The sequence below is a fragment of the Sparus aurata genome, chromosome 9 (genome assembly GCF_900880675.1).
Source record: "Sparus aurata chromosome 9, fSpaAur1.1, whole genome shotgun sequence".
In the NCBI taxonomy this organism is placed as follows: domain Eukaryota; kingdom Metazoa; phylum Chordata; class Actinopteri; order Spariformes; family Sparidae; genus Sparus; species Sparus aurata.
The window spans coordinates 5281717-5304809 of NC_044195.1; the positions used below are offsets into that span (position 1 = coordinate 5281717).

The 23093-nt window shown below is 41.8% G+C and overlaps 1 protein-coding gene across 3 annotated transcripts in view; it reads left to right on the forward strand.

Annotated features, from left to right (window-relative positions):
• Positions 1 to 461: 461 nt before the first annotated feature.
• Positions 462 to 23093, forward strand: part of satb2 (SATB homeobox 2) — a 52636-nt gene continuing 30004 nt past the window's right edge. For 2 of the 3 annotated variants that reach the window (XM_030427656.1, XM_030427657.1), the window contains exons 1-3: positions 2944 to 3274; positions 13637 to 13852; positions 20165 to 20350. In XM_030427656.1, the coding sequence (XP_030283516.1) occupies positions 13681 to 13852; positions 20165 to 20350 (358 nt within the window). In that variant the 5' untranslated portion in view covers positions 2944 to 3274; positions 13637 to 13680. Of the gene's footprint in view, positions 501 to 2943; positions 3275 to 13636; positions 13853 to 20164; positions 20351 to 23093 lie in introns of those variants that run through there. The other variant, XM_030427655.1, reaches the window with a different exon arrangement.

Sequence of the window (23093 nt, forward strand, 5' to 3'; positions counted from 1 at the left end):
ATGGTGAAAATGAAAGCTTTAAATGGATTTGAACGCTCTAATTTCAGCCTCTAACGAGCCCTTTACGATGAAATTAAAATAACTGCAAGACTTCTGCAGACTTGTGTCACCGAGATTTAATCCAAATCTGTTCCTTTCTATTCTAGTTTTTAGAAATTGTTTAATATAATTTTGAAAAAAATAAATAAATGTGTAACTCCTCTCTCTCTCTCTTTCTCTCTCTCCCCCCCCCCCCCCCCCCCCCCCCCCTCGCTCTCTCTCTCTCTCTCTCACACACACACACACATTGTTTGGAACAGGCCTGCATGTATTCCGTTTTACCGGAGCGCATCGAACTCATCGTCACCGTCATTATCATATTTAATAATATTGACGACTGAGCAGTGAGGAGCAGACTGGCTCACAGCCACCGTCTGTTCCCACTTAATCCTGACTCCTCTTCTGTGGGAGCAGCAGAGCTGCCAGGTGTCCTGACGCTGAGAACCACACTTCATTCAAAGGTGAGTAGAAGATGCGGGGTGTAGTAGCTGCTGCGTGCAGGTTTTGGTACACCTTTGATGATGATGCAGTGCACGAGACTACTGCCTTTAAATTTGACAGTAAATGTCAGGTGATAAAGAGTCAGAGTGCTTCAAACGTACTCTCCCAAGCTGTTCGGGTTATAATTAAGAAAGAGCAGCTTTGTGTCAGTTCGACTGCTTTAGTTTATGTTGATTTTTGTCATTTACTTGAATTTTCACACGACATGCACGATTCTATCCGATACTGATCAGGAGGATTGAACGTCTCCAAACAGGCCTGTGCACAGCCTTAAATCGCAGCTCGAGTCTTTCCTGGAAGGCTGCGCGTAAAACCCGCGACGCACAGTTTTTGAGTGGACCCCAACAGCTCTCCATCCGCCCAGAGGCCAGCAGCGCGCAGTAATCCATGCCCCCTCTCACTGGTGCCTGCCGCGGCTCCTCTGCGCTGCAGCCAACGAGCCTGGGAGCATTTTACGCACAGTCACTGTGTCCCAGATGTTGCAAACCTGTGGCTTAATTTGTGTTGCTCAATTCGGTTGCGCATGCTCTTGTTAAAATGTGTATGAAAGACTCCCTTGTTGCAATTTACCGTAAGGCCATAGATACAGTGGTGCATGTAAATCTGAGCCTCGGTAACTCCACTGAGACAAGAAGGACGACACGAGTGGAGTAATGTTTTTTATAGCATATCAAAAATGTAAAACGTTCACTGCTGGTTTCACTCACTTAGATACTCACATGCTGTCAAAAACAGTTTTTGTGTCACATTTCTGTTGCAGCATGTTTACACATGTGGCCTGTGGACCTTTGTTGGTGGTTTAAACAAATACGACTGAAGCAAACCGTTTCTATCAAAAGACACAGTATCACTTTCTTCATGACTCCATGTAGCTGATATTTTCTGTATACACGTTATCTATTTTTACAAGGTTACCATCACCCATGGCTGTTACTGTCATGTTGCTGCTCTGAGACAGGCTGTCTGGATTAGCTCCTGTTTTTTTTTTTTTTTTTTTTTTATCCATTTGCGCCCACACCTGACACACAATTTGTAAATGAGCACGTTTTGAAAATAAGGACTTCTCTGTATTTTCAGTAATTTGATAACTTTTTAACACTTTGTATGTTCAGTTAGACACAGAAAGTGGACCTGCTGTGGTGCGCTGTGAGCGCCTGGGCGTTATGACCAACATCATGATGCCTGGGGGATGTGTCGCGGCAAGCGAGAGGAGTTCAGGGAGCATGTTTGAGATTCAGTCTGAGACTAAATATTGAGAGGAGAAATCTTCCAAACATTTCCACGTCTCATACCGGGGGGCATCATTGACAGGGATCCCACAACACTGCGCACCGCTGCTGTGTTTACCCAGGGCATCTAATAAAGACAATGAGGGAGAGAGCTCATCTTTGACTTATTATTAGGCTACTTATTAACATATATCAGTGCATGGACTTCAGCTTGGGCGGATTATCTGTGGGATGATACTGACGTGTGAAAGTATTAGAGGGGAGCTGATAGCGCGATAAGTTCCTGCTGCGTGAAGCAGAAATATTCTAATCGTGGAAAAGAACCAACTTTCTAATGTCAAGGTCTGTCTGATAGTAACAACACTCCAGTGTCACATGATTCACAAATATTACGCAACTGTTGATGAATGAATGCAACATAAACTCAAAACAAATATAATCATTTATATAAAAAAAAGGCTGAATGAAGAATGTAATGTATCGCAAAGAAGCAGCGCGTGGTGCGGTCAGCGTCTGAAAGCTCTGTTTATATCAAATGTTTCAGATAAAAGCATGGACAGTAAAGATGGACATATTTAATGCGTCCCATAAGCGAGATCCGGCCCACAAAATGCTTTCATGGGTCAGAATAGTTTTCTGACGCCCCCACTGCTCCCTCCCTTCCTCTCTCTTTGTCTCTCCTCCCTTCTCTCCTCCCTCTATCAGTCAGTGCGCCCGTTGGCACAGGAAAGATTGAAAGTGACACACTTTGATTAGAGCCCGGTCCTCTGCACCGACACATCCCGCTCCTGCTGTGACTCACGCACCGGGGTTTGCTTTTCGGTCAAGTCCGCGTTTTGTTATTTCCTCCTGTTTGTCTGTTTCGTTTCCATTAACGAGCGTTTTCCGGTTATTTTTGCGCTCTTTCTTTCTTCTGAGGATGAAGCCATGAGTTCAGAGGAGAGCAGCCTGACACCAGTGAGACGCGCTGCGAGGTAGAAGACGGACGAACGAACGCGTAAAAGGGAGGACGAAACAAAGTAGAGACCGAATCTGAAATATCAAGTTGGCGTGCGCGCTCCGATCCGAAAGAGCACTGGTCTCTCTCTCTCTCTCCCTCTCTCTCTCTCTCTCTCTCTCTCTCTCCCCCTCTCTTTCTCTCTCTCTCTCTCTCTCCCCCCCCCCCTCTCTCTCCCCCTCTGTTTCTTTCTCTCTCTCTGGACTTCCTCCCAGACCAGCATCCTCCGTCCACCTCCCGCGTCTGTCCACCTCTCCGCTCACTCCGCTGCTGCTTGGCGCGCTATCGTCAGCCCCAGCTCCGCCGCCACACACTCACTAACTTTTCTCCCTGTGGCTCTCTGGTCCGCCGGCTCCGACGAGTCCAGCAGCTTCAGCTCAGTACCATCGTGATCCGCTGCCGACGTGTGTCCAGGAGCCGAACCACAGCCCAGCCCTGGATTCACTACTCCTGATCAATGGACAGAGCCTCCTCAGCGGCCAGCAGCGCTTCAGACACGCCGTAAACAGTATGTACACACACACACACACACACACACACACACACACACACACACACACACACACACACACACACGCTCTTCTCAGGAACGGATTGAAAGTAGCTGTAAATCATAATGAAGTGAATATAAATGATCTAAAAAATACAAATAATAAATTAATGTAATATTACAGAGAGGAACTCTGGATCATCGTCACTGTCGTTTGAGTTAAAAGAACAAAGACTGCAAGTGTATTCTATTATTATTATAATCATTGTTATGATTATGATTATGATTATGAGTGTTATTATTATTATTGTTATTATTATTGTTATCATCATCATTATTATTATTAGTGCTTTTTATTTTTAATAACAACTGACATCCAGCCATTTTAATATCACAATAATAATTAATAGCAGTGATAATTTAAAAACACATCCTTAGAATAAGCCAGGGTAACACTAACTAACCAGTGAGCATCATTATTAAATGGTTAATCCATATGTAATTAAACTTTAGTTAATATTCTTTTCACTGTTATTAACACTGAAATGCTTTACAAAGTATTTATTAAATCAGCAAGAACAAACTGGTTCAACTAACTGGTTTATAAATGATTGCATAACTATGAACTATGAAGTGTGATTAACTATGAATTTACCATGTATTAATGATGGTTATTATAAAGTGTTACGTCAGTCCCTCGTTTATCTATCAGTATACAGTCATTTGGTTCTGTAAGTCTTGTTTTGTAAGTTTTTTTTTATAAATTGAGGCATATTTACATGTTAAATTTGTCCGCGCATGACACCGTGCATTTCAGCTCCTTGGCCCTTTGGTGTTTCTTATAGTGAAAAGTATTTTGGTTCACTGTCAGTATTTCCTACGATATATTAGCTGCAACTGAAGTATTTAAATATGCAACAAGAACGACGTGGCTAAATAAAATAACACGTGAGTTATAAAAGAAGCCAGACAATCTGGAAAAATTGTGTTGGATATTTAGTTATGTGTTGCTTCTTATAAATACCAACCACTGAATCCACATCATCGCTGTGTGTGTGTGTGTGTGTGTGTGTGTGTGTGTGTGTGTGTGTGTGTGTGTGTGTGTGTGTGTGTGTGTAGATTTAAACACGGCTAAGGTCGAAATATATCGTATAAGGAATAAAGGCTTGAAATTGCGTCACAACACCTCAGGGACGGAAGTCACTGACTATTTAACTTTTTAAGAATAATTAATAAGCAGTCACCGAGGGAGATGTTACTGATGTTACTGTTTAACACGTTAAAAAAATAAAAGATAAAAGATAGCGTCAGTCCAAACTGCGTGTTCAGCAGTAAACGGGCCGAATGCTGAATAAAACATAGCGAGGGGACAGAGAGGTGCAGAGCACGGACCGACTGTCTTCTGCAGGTACAAGGGCCTTTAACCTCCGCAGCACATGACACACTACACACTCAACAGAGTCAGCAGCAGAGCTGAAGCAAGACGTGGAAATGTTCCCAAACATTCAGAAACCTGAAGAGGTGACAGAGCTCGGGTCTGAGCTGGACTGTGCAGAGGTCTGGGTCCGAGGGCCTCCAGCCCGCTCTGTGTAATCAGAGGAAACTAAAGCCAAATGCGTTTGGCTGCAAATGAGAAGCAGTCCTCCTGCAGACCGTCAAGTCAAGAGCAATAGTTTGTCCTGCACTAAACAGGAAAGAAGTCAAACCTACATCCTCATGTGCAGTGAAAAATGAATTGTAAAATGTGAATGAAAGCCTCACATTCAGGTGTAAAAAATAGGATCGTTTTTTCCGCTTCTCATTTTTGTATGTGTTTTATTCTTTTATTGCTTCTCTACATGACAGAGTCGTTGTACTGACAGCAGCTACTTTCAGCCCAAACTGGAGCCCTGTTCCGTCCTCTCTGACCTTTAAAAAGCAGCAGGCTGCTGACTCACTGCTCCGCTCTTTCCCAAACCACCAGGAATCCATACAGCGCTCCTGTTTACAGCCTCTTCCTCACACAGTCAAACACGTGTGAAATGTCACTTACGTGCGACTCAAGTGTGGACGGAGAACTGCATATTTACAAGAGAAAAGTAACGTTTCTCAAATATTATTAATTGTGATAAAATGAATGTAATTAGAATAGACCCGGTCATTTATCAGAGAATAATGACGGCACCGTGACGCTGATCTGCGCGTCATTTCTCATTGGAGTCATGCGTCCATCAGAGCCGACTCATTTGAAAAATAACATCAGTAAATGTCAACATTCAGATTTTTTTCCTTCTGTTTTTGAGCCACCGCGAGGTAAAACGGATTCGTCTCAGCTGATGTGATGGGAGAGAGGCTCCAGGTCTGCGGCCTGCCTGTCGGCTTCAGGTTTGCCCAGGCTGACGGGCCGCAGCGCGCTGTGGGGCCGTGACAGCAGGCTTCACATGGGAAGAGTCTGCGTGTCAGACAGAGTGGGAAACTCGTATTTTCTCCGGCCTTGTGCAGGTCCGTCAGGCTCCTTCATTCTGATTTCTCATTCAGAGTGTTGAACAGCGGAGAAGATTTGAGGCGCTCTGATGTGATGCGCGCGTCATTTATTCTACCACACCATGCATACATTCAAGTCACTTTATTTTTTACCGGCTGAATTTGTTATATTTTTCTGAGCTTAGCTGATGTAAACTTTTATTTCATGAATCGTTTATTTGTCTCATGCATTATAATTTCTCAAAGGTCCGTGTCACTTTATAGTCTAATGATATTGAAAATAATTATCATTACAGAATTAATTCACACCAAGAGTTAAAATAATCTACTCAAAATCCTCCGTTTCATTACTTCAGTAACTCTCCTTCTCCACTCTGCCTGCCTTCCTGTGTGAACCCAGCTATCTGTTCACACATAATATTGGGTGTGTCTGCGCGATTAAACTGCAGATTAGATAGTGGAGAAGCTGTGTGGGCAGAGAGGAGCTTCACTAATGATGCTCATCTGTCCGCCTCTGTCACCGCTGCTCTGCTCTCACAGATCACTGCAGCGTCTCTTATTCCGCCGTTTTCATCATCAGCTGAGATGAATGTGGATTTCCTTTAAAGCTGCTGAGACCTGAGCGCTCTGTTTTTCCAGTCTGCCCCCTTCCTCCGCAGTTAGTCCCATTCTGGTGAGGTTGGTGTGAGCTGTGGTGGATGGGTTTGGCACTGGTGTATACATGTATTGCTCTGTGTGTGTGTGTGTGTGTGTGTGTGTGTGGTTGTAACAGTAAAGTTGTACCTCATGAACATTTTCATGGAGCACCATCAGCCTTCTGAATGTGCATGCATGTGTGTGTGGACGGACACACCTCAGGATACCATCAAGATTTCCTCACACTCTCTCCTACACAGGCATATGTGATGACACTATTCAGTTATTCCCCCCCCCCCCCCCCACTGTATACATTCATGTGCGTTTGCACCTCATACTCGTATCTGTCCCTGCTGTGTGTGGCTGTATTCTGAGTCAGTGTGTGGTCCCTGGAAGTGTTAAAGCAGAGAGTCTGTGTAGCATGCTGGCTGTGGTTTGTGCGGCTTACTGTCTGTCTGTGTGTGACTCCATGTGTGTGAGCACGGGATGAGTGTGTTTAGGCACGCGTTTGCATCCTCTAGTTGCAAGGGCGAGGCTATAAATGCTCGCTGTTAACTCTTCATCCCGTATTATCAAATGAGATGTTTACGAGAGAGCCAAACATGTTTGCCAGGGGGGCCGTCGTCTGGCCCCCTCACCCTGCTCAATTTTCCTCCCTGCGTGTGTGTCTGTGTGTGTGCGTTTGAACCCGTGGACCCTCTCCAGAGCTACAGAAAAGGAGTTGTGTATTAGTGTGTGTGTGTGTGTGTGTTTGCCATAAAGGTCTTTCTTCCCCTCACACCAACTCTCCCCACATCACAACACTCTCACAGTAACACATCTGATGGCCATAAACGGCAAATTCCACAATAATGTAACCTTCCCTAACAGCAATCATTTCTCATAAACAACCACATAAAAAGTTTCATGTTGTTCCCATTTTGTTTTCAGACTTTAAAAAACTAATTCTGAGGGACATAGTTTTCCTCCTGAGTGTTTTTCTGCCTGTTTTGCTACATACTAAACGCAACAGAAGTGTGACAGCAGTCATTTCCAAACGTTCCATCCTTCAGTGTGTCCGTCCCTCCCTGCGCATACATGTGTGTGTGCATTCAGTATGTGGCCGGCGACAGCAGGGCTTTTAATATCACTCCCTCTCCTCCCCACGCCTTCTTTTATCTGTGCTGCAGCGCCAAGCATGAACCAATAGCTTGATAACCCTGCTATAAAAGTGGATCTCGAACAGCCGTATCTAAATATTTTCCTATAGGTGACGCCTTTCCCGTTCGGCCCAGCTATCAGCGCTAATAATGCTCTCTTAAGTTTTTTCTCTCTCTCTGCCTGGTTTGCATGTTAAAGGCACAACCTTTCATTAACAGACACGTATCATAACGGTAAGAGAGATAGCAGGAAGCAGTTAGAGCAGGACAGACTCAGAGGCAGTGTAGGTTTGGCCCACACTCTCTTCAGCGGTGCACTGCGTGAGGTTAGTTGTATTCCTTACTAACACTTTGAGACCAACCGGTTTCATGCATGAACCTACTGAACATCTGACCCTGCTGTTTGGCTGACTGCGTTAACTTTCATCCACAATTACCCTGTTATACTTCTGTCTTCTGTAAAATCTCAGAGTGTGTGCGCTAGTTTGCTGCACAGTTTATTGCTCTCTGTTTCCTGTACACTTACAACTTATCACAATGGGATTACAGTGGAGAAGTGCATGTGCGTGTGTGTGTGTGTGTGTAGTCATTGTGGAGTGGATCTTCAAAAACACACATCGGCCAAGGAGTTTTTACCCTGCCTGTCCGTAGGCTTTAATTTTTACATTTTCTACACGTCTTGCTTCATCAGAGACCTGACATTAACACAGCTGGATGCAACTAAAAGTGTTTTTCCAAACTACATCCAGGTGAGGCAAACATAAAGGCACGAGAAACAGCGATGGGAATGAAAAAAATAAAATAATAAACTACAGAAACGGCAACATTAGATGACAGAAGGATTTAAAAAGTGGAAAGCAGCTTTTCGTGGCCCGTTCCAAGTTCCTTGCAGCAGCTCCCACTTTACACTTCTTTACACCACTCATAATACCATACGTCCTTCAAATGGATGGGACTACCAATCAGTGTTTGTCAGCTGTCTGATTTGTAGAGTTTAGACTGGCTTTGAATTACATGTTAGCCTCTGTTTGTGTGTGTTTACGTCTTTGAGCTGGACATATTGTTTATAGGTGTGTTTGTTGTTGTGTCCTACTCTTCTATTTCTTTGGGTGTGTCTACATTTTTGCTCTGCAATCTTGTCTTTGGCCCTCAGTATGTATTTGTTATGTCTAGAACGTGTAATAATGTGGAATTTGATTGTGGCTTATCATCAAAACACGAGGCTGTCCCAGTATCAAACACAATGCGGGACAAACAGAGCAGAGTGGCTTCTTTCTGTAAGTCCGACAGTCTAATGGCAAATGTTTCTTTTTAAAAAATAATTCTTCAGAATCAATTGATGTGTTTCTCTGAGAGGTGTAACAGTTGACCAGACAAGCAATGAATTGGGAAATGTGTTATGACCCTCTCCTTATCAAAAAGACATTACATTTGGTCCCCGTTTCCATAGCAGATATGTAACAGCACCTCTTATCGCTTCTTTATTAACTGTTTGATAAGGTGTGTGATAGTTAATATCACACACCTTATCACACAATGCAAAGCAGACGGATTTAGGATATAGATGATAACAATCATAGTGTTTGAAGGCTGATATCAGTGTTGCCAAATCCCTCATTTTAGTGTCAGTCAGAGCTATTAAGTACTACACAGTGTCACACAGTTATCATGGGGTGCTCGCATTTGTTTAAAGACAATCTTTAGAACAAAAGGTTATTGCTCAACACACCCATAATAATAGCATAAATAGATTAGCATTTATCAGTCTGTGACTGTGGATGTTTTGTGGTGGTGTGATATCAGACACGCACATCTACGCCCACATTATTATTTACATGTCACTCAGCACTGTTAAATAGTTTGAGATATAACCAGGTAGAAGATATGAGAAAATCATAAAATAACAGGGATGTACGAAAGTACTTTGTTTCAATGAACGACCAATGAAATAATTCACTGCTTCGCTGATCTGCATGTTGGTTCGCTGATCTACAGGATACAGTTGCACTGAATATTTTATTCAAAACTCTGTATTGTTACAAAGTTTCGCTGCTGAAATGAGATGCCAGGCATAAGAGATATTACAACCCAGTGCAGCCTACACATGAATTTTTTTAATGTAACTACTCATGTAACTGTATTGGAAAGAGAAAATGAAAAACACTAATACACAATAATAATGATCACGAATAAATAGAGTATTTATATTCAATTAAACTTCAGTTAATAGTAATTTTATTATCAACAAACACTGAAATGCTTTATAAACCATTTATTGAGAAATTGTTGAAACAGATTCTTTGTAAATGGTACATTTAAAAAACCTTTACAAATGCTTCATAAACAGCTTATAAAGCATGCCTTTGTTAACAGTGAAATATCTGTTTACTTTGAATTATTCATTATAAATGTACCATTAATCAGGGATGGTTATTATAAAGTGTTACCATTAAATCCAAATTGAAGGCAGAAACAGAGAAACCTTCTCCTGCTCTTGCAAGGCAGCTAAAACACACTGTAATGTAGTGTTAAGTAGATATAAGGACATATTAAATGCATACTTTTGTTATATTTTATTTCAACTGTGATTTTATACATTGTCACTCATTATTTGTTTACCAGCCTTCCCTTATGGGTGTCCACCAGAAATGCACAGTAAAGTTTGATGTATACAGGGGGACAGAACACTGCTGGGAAGAAGCAGGCTCACGTTTCTGATGAATGAATGATGTGGTTTTGGACTGATACACAGTCCAGTATTTTATGCCGTATCTGAGGCATTTCCAATACTTGTCTCATATCAGAACAACCCAAGTGTCCAAAAGGGAGTTAAGGTGTTTAACAAATACCTTGATAAACATTTACATACTTCGCCTTCACAATATAATGCAACAATATAATGGTGGAAGTGCAATGTGAAATGCTTCAAATTAACTTGGCACTTTCACGTTTGAGATTTTTGCATGCTGTTAGATGTTTTTGTTTTTTTTTGACATTCAAGCCAAGCTCTGAGATGCAGCACCTGAAAGATATGAACAGTGTTGTCACTCAGCCACTCTCTGTTGAGATATTCAAGGTATATGGTACAAATTCTTGTACTTGCAATATATATCACAGAACACCAGAATATCACATTTTCCGATATCATGGGCCCTGTTACACGTGCTTAAAAATATGTGTTATCTGACTGTTCATGACCTGGTAATCATTTGACGTGGTATTACTTGTTTTGTTGAGGTGGGACATCTTATCTCTGGGATGGCACCAAGTCAGCCAAAAAATGCATAGCACGATAAAATTCTTTATCTCTTGGCTTAAATACCAAATAAAATGTAATTGACGCAGGATGTGTTCAGAGATTACGTGATTCTGGGAAACTGTGAGTATCTGTTATAGTGTGTGTATGCATGCATGTGTGTCCCAAGTGAGATGGTGAGATGTCGCCGAGGCCAGGTCTTGATAGGGATCGTCAGTAGCGGGGGAGCTACAGCAGGTTAGGACCTGTCTGTGACACAGACAGATTCCCTCTAGGATTACTTTAAAAGCAGACGTGAAAATGCAGAAATAAATAATGTTAGTTTTGGCCTCCCTGTCTGTCCCCTCCACAGTCTCCACTTTTACAAGGCAGGTAAACTTACATGTATCATCTCGCTGAAGAGCAGCGCTCATTCTAAATTGCCTCTGACAGCAGCGAGTGAATTTCTTTCAATGTTCTGCTATATTCAGTTGTTTTTTATTGAAGCTACAACATTGTTAGTGGTTGGATTTATTTGCAAAGCCTCCCTTTTTCTCAGTAAGCCTCACACTGTGAATTATGGCTACCACTCTGCTCACATTGAAACTCATTGCTTTTCACTCAGTGTAACTCTTTGAACTTGTTTTCTTTTTTTAAGCCACTTTTATTAAACTTTGCCACTTACATTTTTGGCCTCTTTGTCTCCCACACTTTTTAATCATGCCAAAGCTAATGTTTTTAATTTATTATTCATTTTGAAATTTTGCCCAAGCTCTTAATACTTCTCAGATTTAGAGTTTGTTTTTTTTTTCTTTTTGTGGTGGCTGGTGTTTTTGAGCTGTGCTGTTGTGTAAGAATGAGAGTCGGTATAGAAGGTAGAGAAAAGGCGAGAGGGGCAGAAAGAGGAGGAGCGGAGGAGGAGGAAGGCCGACAGACACCACCGAGCAAAACATTGTCCTTTTGTTCAGAGTTACGACAGCTGGTGCAGTACGAGCTGCAGAAATATTAAAAAGTGAGGGGGGTGAGGTTTCTAATCAAGCGCTGTGGAATATGTCACACTCAAACAATAACCATGGATTCTCCCTCATTTGTTCTGCTGAATTGCTGGCCAGTGTCACTCAGTGCGGAGACCCTCTGTGTTTTTCCACTGTCAAATCTGCTCACTAACTTGATTTCCATACTCCAATATGTAAAGCTCCCATGCTTGCTCTCTTCTCTCTCTTCACCATTTTTCCACAGACAGTTTCTAATCTCCCTCTCTTCACTGAGGGTCACACATGCTGGCAGATATTGTCCAGGGGCTCGTATGTAAATAAAAGCAGTTGATTTGGCCTGAGCGACTTGGCTGCTCTCTGATACATTGGCGTGTGTCCCCTGTCTGGCCTGGCAGCCTTTCTAATGGCATTACCCTGTATTAGACATTTGGCTGACGCTCCTTTATCAGGGGACACCCACCCATGAGGCTCACACTCTCATGAATGTGAGTGGCCACACATGTTATGAACATGTTAAGCACAAACACACAAGTGATCCTAGCCTGTCACTACCTAGTTTAAGCACTCAACAAACACTGAAAATCACGGTTTCTCTCTGTCGTCTCCTCTGTCTCTGTGTCAGTTCTTTACCTAAAAATATAATAGCTAAAATTTCTGCATTCAATTGTCTTAAAAGTAACTAGACCATTGTTGTATCTTTTGTTGAGTTGTGTGCTGCTTTTAGTATCCCAAATGTCTCCAACAATGTTCAAATGCAGAGCAATTCCCGAGTTTACTCAGATAACGGTGTATTTCTTCTGATCAACTGTTGCTATAACTAATTAGAGAGTCAGAGAGTGAGGAAGGAAGTTGGCAAACAAGACCTAGCGAGAATAAAACATTTGTGCCCGAGTCACATCAGGCAGATTGTCATCAGCAATGGTGGTCGCCAGAAGCCGAGTTTGACCATGGTAACATTTGTGTTTTTTTGTGTTACTCTTGTGCGTTTTTATTTGCCCCAAACAGCCAGAAGACTTTACTGTACGTTAGTTGTAAACTAGTGAGCGACATCATGCACCGAGAGTGTCTGTGTTTGAATATTAGGCCAACCTCTCACTAAACTCAGCACTCACCAGATACTCCAGTTCTCTCTCTTCTTTCCCCCTTTCCGCTCTGTAACGGTACACTCATGAGGGAAAGTACATTTCTCAGCTTCAGTTGCAGTCAACATTACAGAACATAAATGCCCAACAAAGGAGGTCACTCCTGCGGATCACTGCTGCAGTCGGCGTTGATAAACAGAAGTGAAAATAAATCCACTTTTTAATCCCTAAAGTTACAATGTAATCAGTGAGTTCTACTCCTGTCTGTGAGCAACACCGGATCGCGGCGGGATTTGATGTGGCTTCGGGTGTTTATTCCTCTAGAAGGTCTGGCTCTGCATGTGACTCTCTTCCAGAGCTGACAGCTCAGCAAACGTCTTTTTGTTTGTGTGTTTAAATCCTGCCACTTATTTGGAAACCACTTTTTGCCACTTAAAGGACAAATTCCATTGAAAACACAAAGCCAACAATGTCTTACTCTTACTTACTTACTCTGCTCAATGCTTTCTGACTTCTCTTCCCTGTCAGGGGCAGTCCGTAGGGAAGACTTTAAAATAACTAACAAACTAACATATCCTCCACTGTGCTCTATGGCACAGAGGAAGATATGTTTTGCTACACAGACAATACTTGTGAAATGGATCAATCAATTGTTTGTTTTGGTGTTTTCATTTGATTTGTTGACAATATATTTTTTTTTATTCCCCTTAATAGTTCAGTTATACTCATAAAATCCACTTGAAGAATTTCGGCTTCACAAAAAATCAGTTTCCCACATATAGTGCCAACTTGTAACCCTGTCACCACTTTCTTCCTTTAAATGTTTTCAGACTCATTCTCTCTGGCTGGAGCTCCTCTCGGGGTGTGGAGGAGGATGGAGCGAGGAGGGGAGAGTCCCATCACCCAGGACAGTCCTGAGCGGAGGGGAGGCAGCCCAGACCTCAGCGGCCTGCCACCGCCGGGGAAGAAGGGCCGGTTGGAGCTCAACGGGAGCCCCACTGGGCCACGCATACGCCACAATGGAGCCCCACTCAGACCCCTAGGAGGTATGCCAAATGTTGACAGAGAGATGCAAACATGTGGATGACTAAAAGAGAGAAGAAGTCTTCTATTTAAAACGACAAATGCCCCCCCTGTTTTTATGTGCATTTTCAAATGGCATGCTTACCTGAGGTAGAAAAGTAAATGTATTGATGAAAGCAAAAAACGTGCAGTGGAAACACACTCAGTGAATAAATAATGAGTCACCTTAATTGTTTGAGTTTAATTACAAGTGAAGAGATGATGTGAAGGCATGACGTGACAGTAACGGTCCTCGTATCAAAAAAAGAAACTCATTTTCTCAAACATACAATTTTGCAATATTTTTGTTTGTTTGAAGTTTGTACAGTACAGTACAAGTACAGTACCACATCTTATTGCACCTTCTTCTGTGGCGCTTTATTGCAGTGGTTCATAGGCGGAAAAAATTCATGCCCTGCACAAATAATCATTAACACTGATAGGGGAAGCAACTAATAAAAAAGGATCCAAGTTGGAATTTGAGGGCAATAAAGGTCAGCAAACTCTTCTTTGTTTATCTTCCCTACATAAATCATATCCATTAAAGTTCGATTTTACTCAATGCTTTTCCACTCGCCATCAGTGCCCCTCTATGCCCCCCAAGGTATACCATAGCCTGCTTTCAAAACCAGGTTTTAAAATGCATTGACCCACTGAGACTAGGCAATTGACTCCTTTCCCATTGTGAGGAGACAAGAGTTTTTTTTTCTGTTGTGTCACATCTGTCAACGCGATCAAAAGACAGGGAACAGTAGAAAGCAGCAGATCACATTTCTCATCAAACTACATCCAGAAGATGTTAAACGTGTTTTAAAAATCTTAATTTATAAAGAATAGATACATGATTTTTCTAGAGCTGATGCTGGAAGTTGCTAAGGAGGGAAACACCTTTTCTTTCTCAATTCTGTTAAGCGCTGCACTGACAGTGTAACAGTGGTTTCTTTTTTAGTTTCTTTGACTTCACTCTCTCTTTCAAACTCTTCACCGGCTGAACGATGTTCAAGCGCTGCTTGAACCTCGACACAGTCATATCATCCCTCCAGACAAAGGTAGAAAATTAGCGAGTCCACCCGGGTGTTGTGTTTACATCAGAGCTGATGAGAGTTGCAGCTGATAAACACTCACAGTCATTTGAAACAGGAGTAAACGCTGATTGTACCAATTTTCATTGAAGACAAATTCCAGATGTTGGAGGGTCTTAATTGATAATTTAACCAGTGTGAAAGGTGTATAGTAGTCACATAACAATACTGAATAGAAAGGTGCTTCTTCTGTGAATTTGGTGAAGATTTGCATTCAGTTTGGATTCAGACAAAACTTTCTTTATGAAAGGTTTTTGGATACACATACATTCCTAAAAAAAATGAAAAAAAGAAAGAAGTAAACCCAAAGGTAAAAATCACTTTTCGCCCAGATTATTGGAATGCTGAATTTTGCTTAAATAGAAAAGAGCTGAATGACAGCATGTCAAACAGGTCCTGCCACTGCACCCAGGTGTCAGAGGTTTTGGAGCTCTTAAACCCAAAGACAGCCTTTGGCTCTGCAGTGAACCACATCCTGGGGTTGAGCTGAGTTTGGCTCTGAGTGCTGTGTTGTAGCGGGCAGCACTGCTGGGAGAACCCAAGCTGCTTCTGCACTGTTAATCTATAAGTCTGGGGGGAACTGTATAATACAGGCTTACCAAATAAAGGAGATTGCTCCATATAAACAAGATTTATACAACTCACTCTGGGTTATCGATCCCTGCACTCATTGTGAAAGTTATTTCTTGTTTGTGTGTGTGTGTGTGTGTGTGTGTGTGTGTGTGTGTGCATGTGTGTGGGCTCTTATCCCTCAGTCTGGGTGTTTGTGTTCCCACATGTTTACAGAAATTGCTTAGGTATTCTCTTGAATTCCAGATTTTCCTTTAACCTTATTTATATATAAAAACAGAAGAATTGGTACACTATTACTATTATTTATATAATAATATTATTACTATTACTTACTATATACTACACTTTTACAGTTTATATTGACTGACAGATTTGCTTTGAAAGAGCTGAGGATTTTAAAGGAGAATTTCGGTCGATTTAAACATGCAGCTTCATTGCTCAAGCTACCCTTGACTTGCCAGTACCGAAGACGCGAACACATTTGGTCCAGCCATTACAGAGCTCCGTGAACGGAGATTTAGCAATGACAGCTAACAGCATGGGGTCAGAACTTTACACTGTGTTTTAAGCGTCTTAACATGCTCCACATCTCACACCAGAAGTTATGCAACATCAGCAGACACCTTAGCACACAGCACTGTAGCGTGTATGACTCAAACAGAATAAAAAAGTAGTTAAAATAGTGTGTTTGTGCAAGAAGCTACTTACCTGTTTGTTGACATCCACGTCTTCCAGGAGCTAGACCAAACTAGTCAATCCATCGAGTGTGCACTTAACAGGCTTAACAGGCTATTGTAAGGCTCATGGCTCATGACAGGCTGTAACATGGACATGTACATTATGAACATAAACACGAAAATGCTGGATTACGTTTCCGTCTCCGCCAGTGAGGGAGTAAGTGCACGCTCGACGGATTGACTAGTTTGGTCTAGCTACTGGAAGACACGGATGTCAACAAACAGGTAAGTAGCTCCTTGCACAAACACACTGTTTTAACTATTTTTTATTCAGTTTGAGTCATACACGCTACAGTGCTGTGTGCTAAGGTGTCTGCTGATGTTGCATAACTTTTGGTGTGAGATGTGGAGCATGTTAAGATGCTTAAAACACAGTGTAAAGTTCTGACCCCATGCTGTTAGCTGTCTATGCTAAATCTCCGTTCACGGAGCTCTGTAATGGTTGGACCAAATGTGTTCGCGTCTTCTGTACTGGCAAGTCAAGGGTAGCTTGAGCAATGAAGCTGCATGTTTAAATCGACCGAAGTTCTCCTTTAAGGCTGCACTGTCAGATCAAACAGAAGTATTGTAGATATTATGCGCATCATTCTATACAAATTTCCCCTTAAATTGATCATTGAATATGTCTGCAAGATACTGGGATCTTTGTAAGCGTAAGAAAAAACGTTTGCACAGTGCCTGGCAGCAGGTTTTGAATCAGTGAACAAGGTTTACAAATTCACAAGGAGCTCAGATTTGACCACAGAAGAGAAGAAAAAGCAATGGGTTGAAATGAGAGAATGAATAAATGTTTAAATGTAAAGAAGAGGAAAACACTTCTGTGCGAGAAAAGTGAGGAGGGATGGAGGGAGGGACAGAGAGATGAAGGAGGAAGGAGGAAGGGGTTTCCTGTGCTGAATGGATGGTTGGCCTGTAATAATGACGGGTTGTCTTTGAAGACAGGAAACTCGACGTGTCTCCTCCAAACCACACTGCTGCCACGAGGAGGGGGCCACACACACACACACACACACACACACACACACACACACACACACACACACACACACACACACACAGATTTACATTCTCACACACACCATATGTCCACATTCACAAACTTGTATGCTGTGACTCTCACACCCAAGAACTGCTGCCAAGATACACACCCACTTACACTACACACACACACACACACACACACAAACACACACACACACACACACAGATACACACGCAGACACTCACAGAGAGCACACATATCTTATTTTAATGTCCCCGTTCACTCATCCCCATACATATTAGAGGGATTAGAGGTTTGAGGCAACATCGTATCATCCAAACCAGATCATACAGTCAGTGGGCAAATCACAGGACACTGGATATAAGAGAAGACAGACTGAGGTGGAGAGAGAGAGAGAGAGAGAGAGAGAGAGAGAGAGAGAGAGAGAGAGAGAGAGAGAGAGAGAGAGAGCTGGTCAGAGGGAGCTGCTCTGTGTTGACAGTTATATTTCCCTGTTGGGGGAAATTCACTTACTTGAATTGGCACGGTGCTCCAGTGTGTAATTCACTCCATGAGAGCCTGGAGGACTGGGAGCAGAGTGATTAATGAGGAGGAAATAGAAATATAGGAATTGACTGATTAAAACAACGGGTGGGATGGATCTGGGTTGGGGTGTGGGGCTAATGCTGCGTGCACCTCATATCTTTGTATGGTGGAGTGTGTGTTTGCGTGCTGGGAGCAGGGCCGTGTGTGTGTGTTTGCTATTGTGCAGTACCCATGCAGTAAAACACATTGCCATGCTCTGTATTATTAGTCCTGGGACGCTGCCTAATGCTCTCACTCCATCATTTCTTCAGAGAGCTTTAATTAATTGCCAGTTGACAGGTGGCCCAAAACCAAAAGGCTTTTAGGAAAAAGCTGATATTGGAGAGGAGGGATTGATATTAGTGCAAGGAGCCAAAAGGACACGGATGCTAGGAGAATATGCTGGAAGTGGATACTTAATGTGACCAGCTACTGAAAACACTGAGGAAGAACAAGTGCTTGTCTCTGTTTAAAGGTTTAACTGCTCTGTTAATAATGTAGAGCTAATGGGGATAAATAATAAATAAATAAGCAATAATGTAATAAACAAGCTAGAAGCGACAAATGCTAATATACAAGCATGAGGAGTGGCATTCCATGTATATGATTATTGCCTCAGAGTGCATTCTGTTGTATACTGCAACAAAAATAGAACAACATAATATAACATGGGCAAAACTATTGTATTGTTTGAAGTCAGACGATTGGTTTCACCTTTTAGTTAACTGGTAAATGAAAGCTGAAGTCAATCTTGGTGACAGCAAGAGGTCATTCAAATAAAGTTTGAATCACAGAAACAAAGCAGAAAAAAAAACAAGACTGCAAATTCAAATGTGACACATCAGGAGTGGGCCTCTGTTAACTCTGTGGATGAAGAGGAAGGTTATTTTACATTGCTTATTAAAGAGGCACTGTGTGAGATATGGCCTGAATGTTTTAAATAGTCAAAAAATGAACCAACATTAACAACACAGTGTTGATTTTATGTCGAGGACATCTATGTAAAGATGGATGTGAGCGGTGAGTTTGCTCCATTTCAGAAGTGTAACACAATTTCAAGAAACAAAATATTTTTACATCTATTTTCCTAACTGAGCAAAAAAATTCAACCATACGAGTTCTGTCCCATCTTGCTGTGTAGATGCCAGCCATGTTCACTCTCACAATGTGACTCCCGCTGTGATTCACATTCTCTGTCCAGGCAAACCCCAAGGGGCACTAGCTCCACCGCTAACTGAGCCATGAGCAATAATATAACAGTATTACAATAATATAAAGAGCTAATAAGCTAACGGTGGCTAGCTAAAGCCAAGGATAGCTAGCAAAGAGCATCAGTTGCTGGTCACTCTGCTGATATGCTGGCCCCTATAGTTTTGGAGCCACATGCACATTTTGGCCATGTTTTACAATTTATATCTTTAAGTGACATATTTAAGCTATAACACGAAAATGTACTTAAATTAACAAGTCACAAGTAGAGTGAGACTTTGTGTGCTTAGCTGCAGTGTTCCAAAACCTGGTAGGAAGTACAAAACTGTGAACTGGACACTCCTTACATCCTGTCTCCTCCCACCTGTCAACATTTGTCTGTCACACATGTCCAGACTCAATGGTTTAAAGATTCTCTGGATTTACTTAAATTGGTGGCAGTTAATGATTAATATAATTGTTAAAAACTTTAAACCTCCATATCTGCTGCTTTGAATTGGTCAGGGTTTTTACCCTGTGTGTGTGTGTGTGTGTGTGTGTGTGTGTGTGTGTGTGTGTGTGTGTGTGTGTGTGTGTGTGTGTGTGAGAGCTCTAGTTTAATTCATCCAAACTTTTCTGGCCTGAACACTCACAGTCTCATGTCCATTCAAGTTCTCTTCTTATGTACTAAGATTTATTTAGTACATTAAAATCAATAATATTTAGTTATTTTATCTGTTAATACTCTAATGACAGTGGCAGTCATGTCAGTGTGAGTTTTTTTTTATTTGTATAGTCTTTGCATATCTATCAGTGGAGCCATTCCAATGACTGCCTATCTAATAGGCTGTTAGATTAAATGCCTGGAAATGTCTGCTGTTGGACATTGAACAGTGCTGTTACAGTCCATTTAGGAATGCATATCATTTGCTTTACATCTTTGCTTGATTGTAGCTTATTGAGAATTTCAGGTGTTGCAGTATTCAACAGTGTAAAACAAAAGGATGAAGTGATTACAAACCGTACCCACAATAAATGCAATCCACATGTGTGCTGTCTATGAGGGATAAACTGTGTTGGGATCACAGACAATAAAATCCAGACATTAAAAGAATCCTCTTGTTGTTTTCTCCCCTTCCTTCCCCGCAGGTCTGATGATTCCAGTCTTCTGTGTTGTAGAGCAGTCGGATGGAGGGATTCAGACAGACGGATGTGAGGGAAGAGAGGAGCATGCTGAGTTTGTTCTGGTCAGGAAGGATATTCTCTTCTCTCAGCTGGTGGAGACGGCTCTGCTGGCCCTCGGCTACTCCCACAGCTCAGCCGCTCAGGCCCACGGTCAGTCAGAGAGACACCGCAAACACCAGAACACCACTACTGTCACATCTCGTTATTCTGCACATACTTTTAAAGACATTTCAGAACTTGAAATCTTTGAAAAACAAACACATTTAATATTCTACCACGTTCTCACCACGAACACTATGGCTTTTCAATGCAAGTGGAAAAAAAAAACAAAATGTGTCTGTGAATCAAATCTGACGGGGAGATCAAATGCAAAGCTTTGAGAAAAGACATGGACAGAGTTTGTGACTATCATAAAAGCTTTGAACCAACAATAGAAACTGTTTCCCTAAATTCAAGCTAGGTAGAGGTGAGGCTTAACTCATGATCTCATGACGTAGCATTTTTATGGTTATGAAACTTTTCTTACTCTTATAAATCTGTCCCTGCATCCCTGAGGAGGGGATTAAGGATTGAACATTCTGAGAATCCGCTTGTAGATAGATATGAAGCTACATGTGAAGCCAGTTAGCTTAGCTTAGCATAGAGACTGGAAGCAGATGGAAACAGCCAGCTTGGCTCTGTCCAAAGGTAACAAAATCTCCCTTCCAACACCTGTAAAGCTCACTTATTAACAATATGGGAGACGTCCGGATGTTGCTGTCCTTCTGCTCCTGTTAAACACAGATATGATGAATGAATTTGTGATCGTTAGAGGTGTTGTTAGGCAGATTTGTTAGTTTAAGAAAAGCTAGCTGTTTTCCCCCTGTATCAAGTCATTATGCCAAGATACGCTAAGCTAACTGGCTGCATATAAAGCTTAATATTTAGAGTACAAATGTAAGAGTGTTCCTCTCTCCTCATCTTCTCATATTCAGTCTTAAGTCTTTACACTAAGCTAGACAGCTATATATTTACCGTACTGACATGAGAGTGGTATTAATATTCTCCTTATATATTCTACCTCTGCCAGTGGGCGATGATAGTAGAGATACCATCACAGCCAATAAACCTATGAATTCAAACCTCACACAGAAATACCATGCCAATGGACTTTGCGGTCGTTGACATGGAGGAGATGTTTAACAACAATCATGTGTCATGAATATATAAAACTGAGTTGTAAGGATGACCAGCTTTTTAGGCTGGGCAGAGAAATAGAGAATACTAGCATTCTCAAAAAGTCTGTCATTACGCCATCATGAAAAAGCTAAATATCTGACGTCAAGCTACCTCTTTTTGTCAGTATGAAGGTGGCTTCATGCAGACCATTAATAATACCCATGATTTTCTAACCACCAAGTGTCTCTCACTTTGTAAACTATGGCACGATGACTCAGAATTAAACAGCATGCAACTAAAAGGTCAAGACGAGAATGATCTTTGAAAGAAGAGGCTCCCTCTAATCAGCGGCATGAGAAGCAAACTGGATGTGAGATGGTCTATTTCGAGCAGACACTGTACTGTTACAGTGGCAATAAGCACAGGAATGTTTCAAAAACACAACTAAGACACAGACAGAGCCTGTAAAAGTCATTAAAGACACAACAAAGAGCTGGACAGGAATGTCTGCGCAATACCAAAATACATTATGTGTTTGTGTGGGGGGCAAGCATGTGTGTGTGTGTGTGTGTGTGTGTGTGTGTGTGTGTGTGTGTGTGTGTGCGTGTGTGTGTATGTGTGTGAACAGTGTGTGTGAGAATGTTTATGAAGCGGAGGAAAAGAAAAACTCTGTAATTTATTGTTGCACACATGGTAGTCATCTGCAACAGGACAGTGTCATTTACTGCTGTCTTTTCTCAAGTATGCAGAAAATTCCATCTGGGGAAGTTGCCTCACAAATGGTAACAACCCAGTAACAGTAAGCAACATGGCTATTGCAATAGACTGAAAATGGTGGGAGATCCCCATCTGTTTGAGATCTCGCTCCAGTGTTAGCGTGTGTCTCTGCGTGTGTGTGTGTGTCTGTCATCCCGTCAGGTCTCGTTTGAATTAAGTCTGCAGACCCATGAGGATGCAGACATGCTTCCAATGTGTATTCAATGTGATTGCACGTGTGTGTGTTTGTGTGTGTTCTCTCCATCTCATAAACAGTGCCACAGGTAATCCCTTTACTGCCTCAAGGCCAGCAGCTCTTATCAGACATCCAGCCCACCTGCAACAGGCCGTGTACTCTCGACCTCCACCTCCCTGTTCTCTCAGCTCACATCCAGCAGAGCAGCGTGTCTGTGGACAGTGCCCCCATCTGAAACTTAAGGCATACATTGTAACGGGACGCATCCTGCAGTCTAACAACACAGAGGTCCAAATGTAGATGTAATCTGAACGTGTACAGGGGCATATAAATATAATTCCAGTTTATTATTACCTGGGTGTGTGCACAGACATCCAGTTAGGATAACAGATCAATGTACACACCAACTAAATTGATGAGATTCCATAATGTGGCAGCATCACAGATATCAGATGGGGCTAGAAAGACAATCAGACAGTTTTTAGGGAATTACAACTGATTCAACTGTGACCTAGTGTGTTTTCTGTAGCTGTGCATTGTCACAATAGCATTTGAACGGACCAATACGGGATTATTATTATTATTATTATTATTATTATTATTATTATTATTATTATTATTATTGTTATTAATCATAATAATAATAATATTTTATCCAAATACAGTGACAAAGATATTCTGGTTGAATAGTTTAGCTGAGTTCCCATTTCTGAAGAATTGCTTACTTATAGCCAACTTAAATTAGACACAAATTGTAAATGACAACTAAGGCAACATCTTTCT